The sequence below is a fragment of the Hirundo rustica genome, chromosome 6, assembly GCF_015227805.2.
Source record: "Hirundo rustica isolate bHirRus1 chromosome 6, bHirRus1.pri.v3, whole genome shotgun sequence".
In the NCBI taxonomy this organism is placed as follows: Eukaryota; Metazoa; Chordata; class Aves; order Passeriformes; family Hirundinidae; genus Hirundo; species Hirundo rustica.
In genome coordinates this window covers 52,699,461-52,705,460 of record NC_053455.1, presented here as the reverse complement: position 1 = coordinate 52,705,460, position 6,000 = coordinate 52,699,461, and the positions used below count along the sequence as shown (strand labels likewise).

The window sequence follows — 6,000 nt, the reverse complement described above, 5'->3', positions numbered from 1 at the left end:
GCAGTTTTACAGGTGTAGCTCATTTGCCGAATTGCAATAAAATTTGTCTTCTAACATGAAAAAAATAGCATTAATGTGCTATTTTCATAAAGCCTGTTATATTTTGGTTGATCATCTGGCTCACTGTTTAGCTGCAGGTCCGTGGGACATTTTAGTGCCTCGTTTCAGAAGCCCTTTGTTGTACAGTTTTGTGCCTGATCTGTCCAACTACAGCTCCTCCCTCCCAGCTCCGTGGTAGCCTTCCCCCAGGCCGTCCTTGTCAGTCGACTGCCGGCAGTAGAAGAGATGCCTGCTCAGGAACCGGGGAATGGGGAGAAGAGGAGGAGTGCAAAGGCACCGACACAGACCTTGGAAGGTGCTTGTGAGCGCACACACTCACGTGTGCTGCCGTTCCCTCTGTTTCAAACTGGGTGAGGTCATCACTGAGTGTTCCATGCCACCAGGGAAGACACAAGGGAAGGAGCTGGATCATTAATTTGGAGGTATCTCTGTTGCTTCACCTCTCACACCCCCCTGGTTTGTGGTGGGGGCTGTTTTTAAGCAAAGCCAAGTAACAAGCGTTAATATCCCTCTTGGGGGAACCATGTCCATCTTCCTGAGCTGGGGGTGATTCTGCACTGCCAGCATCTGATGGTGTCACCCTGTGGGCTCCCTGGGGAGGTGCCAGAGCGTGAGCTCAGCCTGAGCCATGCTCTGGTGAGGTGGTGCTCTGGCCTAATCCTTGGACAGGTTTGGGGGTGCAGCCGTGGGCTTGGTACCTGCTGTGGGCGTGCTGAGCCTGTGAGAGAAACCAAACCTGCCTCAGGACCTGGGGCCATCTCTGCTCCCTGGGCTTGGGATGGACCTGCTGCTCCTGATTCCCCTGCAGGGCACTGGGGTGGCCGTGGGGCAGGCCTGGAGGGAGCTGAGGTTAGTGCAGCTTTGGAAGCTTCACCTCATCACAGGTGGCCTCGGGTTTTGCAGAGTTCCTCGAAGGAACGGGAGCACAAAGAGCAGGGCCTTGGTGGGCAAAGTGTGTTGTGCAACTGCTGGGTGCGTGGGCAGGGGCTGTTCCTGACTGCTCCAGTCTAGAAATGTTATCATTTGCTGTAGCAATGACTTCGAAAGTTCTCACAAGGAAATATGAAAGTCTAAAAGTTATTTCACGTGACAAAGTGTCTTTCCCCCTATTAACTCAGAAATGTGTGTGTTAATAGGCCATACTGTGTTCAGTTTTGCTGTAAACAGGAACTGTTCTTCATTTCAGTGACAGTGGCATGTTAAGATGCAGATCCTACAACATTTAAATTGTCACTGGTAGAGCTGATGATTGTTTTGGGGAAGTTTTTCTACAAGTGGTATAAAAAGACTTAGACAAGGCATATAAATTACATGAGAGTGTTTTTAATGCCACTTGTGACCAGAAAATCCACAAATTTCCTCTGTCTCAGATGAGTCCTGTGCAAGTCCTACTGATTACTGAAGATGTGTTATTTTAACACAGAATTCAACAACCTATTTCGTAGCTTGGACACTAAGACAGCAAGTGCAAAAAATTGATCGATATATTTGAAAGAAAAACAATTGCTCAAACTCAGTGCACATCTGGAGATGAGCAAGGCTTGAAACTACAGCTCTAAGACATTTTGTGTGTGCTTAGGAACAATTAAATATTTGAAAGTATTTCCTCACTTGTCAGCATCCTGCTTTCCTTTTACTGTTTTGGTATCTCCCAGCCTTCCCAGTTGTTTTCAGCTGCTGCTTATGCTCACTCAGTCATGCTAGATTTTGGGTCAATCTAATGCAGTGTTGCTCAGGCCAGTAGAGTTGCTGCTTCTCATTAAAGTGCAGACAAAATGGCAATCTGAATGTCTTCAAATAATGTTTGGTCATCATTAAACAATGAAATTTAACAAGGATCATGAAGCACAAAGCAGTTTTTAACCCAGATTTTCAGACGAGTATTCCTCTCTACTCAGGAGATCAGGTGTACAATTTCTGAAGCAGATTTTACATCCAACTGCTCTGTGGCAGCTGAGTCTCAATATCTCAATCTGAGGCAACTGCACATGATAGTGAAAATGGAGAATGGAGAGGAGTTAGAGTCTTATCCCTATGGAAGTGTAGCTATTTTTGTTCCTGAAACTTCATTACTTGATTTTATGTTAAACTGCTGGAAAAAAATTCCCCAAACAGTCCTTTTGGAATGATTGTTTTCCTTTCCTCATACTTAACTTAGTGCTGAAGTTAAATCTTTAGAATTTTTCTATAGCTTCTCTCTGCCAGTAAAGGTCTTTGTGCCAAATCACTGTGACTCTGTAGTTGAATAGAAATAGTTAAAAAGGCTGCAGAGAGGCATTTGAGTGGAGATCTGAGCTTGTTTGGTTTGTCTCTTTAAAGAGATATTTTAATGGCAAGTCTTCATCATAAACGAATGTGTGTTATATGTAAAATAATAGCCAGAACCCTTCACAAAACACTTAGAGATTTATGTATAAGAAACAGCTTCATTAGCTAAGATAAATTTGATATTGTTCTGTTTGTTTTCCAAGCTGCAGTGAGATCTTTTGATCTAACTCAGGCATTCCCAAATATTTATGTCTCACTTTGTTTTAGTTTACTGAAGTAAGAAAGTTCCTTTGTTTTACGGTGCCTCAGAAAGTTTTGGATATTTTGGTTACACGACTCTTCGGTATCTCTTACTGGTTTTCCTGCTACACTCTTCATATGTGTTCTTACTTTGTTTTTTGCAAATCTTGTGATGAAAGGTAATTAAATCAATACTGGTGAATTTCATTGAGGGAACGTGACTGGACAGTGCCTGAGATGTGTACTAGCTTTTTTGAAAGGTGGCTTGAAGTCACGTGCCTGGATGGGAGATGGTTCCTCTGGCCACGTGGAGACACCTTGAGTGGTATCCTCGGATGGGAGACGTGCCGGTGTGCCAATTCCCGCCCCAAGTGCGATGGTTTATTCACGAGATCGTGGAAACTGGCGAGAAACCCTTCATTCATCTATTGCTTGCTGTTGGTGAGGGGGGATCGGGGTATGGTGGAGGGCTGGATAATCTTTGGAGTGTTTAATGACCAGCTTTATGTATTTATAGATGAGATTGACTAAGACTGAAACCGTCCAGGAGACACAAAAGGTTGCTTCTCATTGGATTTAAAAAGAAAATAACTTTGATCATTTCAAAAGCAATGAAGCCTGATGCTCCAGTGAGAAAAGGAGAGTGGTAATTTATAGCTGCCATTAAGGAAACAAAGACAAAGACTGAGGGAAAGTTTCATTCTGAAGATTTACTAATGTGTATAAACCGCCCTTGCAAGTAGAAACAGCTCGGTATTTCTCACAGAAGAAAACAAAAGAGAAAGGGCAGTGAAATGGGGATGGGAGGGAGGGGTGGAAAAGAATACCGCCTGCTTTTGCTCGCGGCCTGAAAGGTCAGACATTATTTAGGAAATTATCATTTCAGTGAATAATATATGAGCCAATTTTACCTGCCAAAGGAGCGACAGCTGTGCGAAATTTTGGCTGGGAATGGAGGTGGGACGGGGCCGGGTTGGGGGTGGGGTGGTGTGCGGGTTTTGATGTGGCCTTCAGCGGGGGATTCACGCTCCGCAGTTGGGTGCGATTACACGGTAAAAATGACAATATTATGTTCTCGAACGAACGCGAATGCGGCTGGAGCGCGTCGCGTGTGTTCGGGCCGCGCCAGGCTCCGTGCTCGGGCTTGTCTGTGCGCTGGCCGATGCTTCCCGGCCCGGGGGAGTCCCGGCTCCGGCACAGCTGCCGGGGGCACCCGCAGCCCGCGTGTGAGGTATTCCCGCTGCCGCGGGAGGCGGCGGCTCCGCGGGACACCTGTGTTTGGGGCGTCTCAGGTGTGCGAGCGCCGGGGCGGCCGCCGGGGCTTCCACGGGCGTGGATGGGGCGGTTCGCGCCCACCGCGCCCGGGGCGGCGGGGCAGGGCCGGGCAGGGGAGGGGGAGGCCCGCCCAGCCCTCGCCGCCCCGCGCCCGCTGTCAGTGCGAGGAGGGCCGGGCGCCCCAGACACTCCCTCCGCCGCCGCCTTCTCCCGCCCGGCGGCGGCAGCGAGCGCCATCGATGGGGTCCGGCGGCCGCCGCGGCGCGACGGGAGCGAGGGCGCTGCCGCTGCTGCTCCTGCTGCTGCCCGCGCCGGGCGGCCCCGCCGCGCCGCCCCTGCCCGGTGAGTGCCCCCCGCCCCTTCTCCTGCCCGGCGGGCGCTCCCCGCTCGGCCCGGCCCCGGGCGGAGGCTCCCCTCGCGGGGCGCCGGGCGGTCCCGGCTCTCCCCTCCGGGCCGGCGGCGAAGGGAAGGGGCGCGGGGCCGGTGCCGGCGGGAGGCGCGGCCGCGGTGGGGCCGTGCCCGGTCGCCGGGCGCTCGTGCTCCGCGGGTGCTGCCGACGCCGCTTTCCCGGCCGTTCCCGCTGCCCTGGGAGCGGGGAGAGCCCCGGCTCGGGGCACCTGGGAAGCGGGATGTGAACGGCGCGTGCTGCGGGTGGAGCTGCCTTCGGTCCCCGCGGAGCAAGCCCGGAGATTCTCCCGCCGCCTCCTCCTGCCAAGTTGGAGGCTGCGATGTTTGCTCGCAATCTCGCTCCTCTAAGGTCTCTCTTCTGCTCAGAATACTGTCACTGCGAGGGGAAATCTCGCTCTCTGTGCCCGCGGATTTTTCCCTATCCCTCTTTTCCACGCCTTTGCATGCATTAGCGGTGCGGCTTCTCTTTGCGGTTCTTTACCGCACGCTGCACATCGCAGAGGGGCGGCGTAAAAATAACCCAGCTGAGCCGCCGTCCTGCCGCTGGCACGAGATCTGGTTGACGTCTCTGTGTCCTGGCTTAGAGAGAAGCCCCCTCCTTGCCGTGTGTTTTCTGGGACCCCTCTTGCCGGGGCAGGTGTGTGCCCCTGGCTCGGGCCGGGCGGAGCTGATGGTGCCAAGGGCGCACGGTCAGCACGTGGTCCTTTATGCCCGCTGCCTGTTCCTCCTTGCCCATCCCTTCTTTCTGCCCCATCTACCTGAGTCCCCCTAGCTGGAGACTCTTCAGCTATTGCCTGCACCCTTCCTTGCATGACTGGCTCCTTCAATTCGCTGCCTCCCATATTTTTTAATGGCACGACTTCTCTGCTTTGAGAGGAAGTGGATTCTGCTGCTCTTCCCAGCAGCTCTCCACTGTTTGCCACCTTCTCCTTTCTTTCTGGCGGCCGTATCTGAGAACCCCATCGCTGCTACTGGGGCTGTGTGCACCTGAGCGCCAGGAAGGCACTGCTGCTCTAACCCTGGCTCTTTGCCTTGTTTCCCGCTGCCAAACCCCATTAGGAGTTAAAACCGAGTGAACACTTTCTGCAGTTGGCAGCTGCTGCAGTACCTACAGGCATATTTTGTGACTAGGGGGAAAAAAAAAAAAAAAAAAAAGAGTAGGATGAATGCTATAATTGTAAATGGGTGAAGTGTTGGCTGAAATTTCCATTTGGAAAGTGATCCCCACCATAAAAAGTGGCTGGCTATTGAAGTAGTTGCTTTCTCCTGATACTCATGCACTACTTCTTGTTTTAGGAGGCACTTTTTGTACCTGTGTGGGGTGTTGCTTCTGCAGTTCTTCCTTTTAGCCAGTTGCTGGAAATCTCCCTCTTTCCGTGCTTCAGTTTTCTTCTGCTGTGTGAAAAACTTGTGCTGATGTCTTCTGCTGACTGTAACTTTTCTTCCTCTTCTGTTTACACTTCTTCGTCTCCAGGACTTCTTCCTGTCGGTATTTCCTTTTCTCTTAATTTCCTCTTCTCTGAAGTTTCCACCTGGATGTTTTGCTTCACTTCGCTGTGCTTTGAGATGGCTGGCCAGGTGATTTGGCAATGCTGTTCCCCAGATAATATTCTCATACTAAAAAAAATTATTTTAAGATTATACGTCTGTTAAATGGTAAGTCAGTCTTTCAACTTCTTGGTGGTGACTTTGAAAGTACATTTCAATCAACTCTCTTTGTTATTTTAGAAGTCACTGGGCTTCCGCAGG

The 6,000-nt window shown here is 51.0% G+C and overlaps 1 protein-coding gene across 1 annotated transcript in view; it reads left to right on the top strand.

Annotated features, from left to right (window-relative positions):
• Positions 1–3,657: 3,657 nt before the first annotated feature.
• SCUBE2 (signal peptide, CUB domain and EGF like domain containing 2) overlaps positions 3,658–6,000 on the top strand; it is a 39,729-nt gene continuing 37,386 nt past the window's right edge. Inside the window, exons 1-2 of the mRNA XM_040067581.2 lie at positions 3,658–3,681; positions 4,005–4,185. Coding sequence (XP_039923515.1) covers positions 3,658–3,681; positions 4,005–4,185 — 205 coding nt within the window. The remainder of the gene's footprint in view (positions 3,682–4,004; positions 4,186–6,000) is intronic.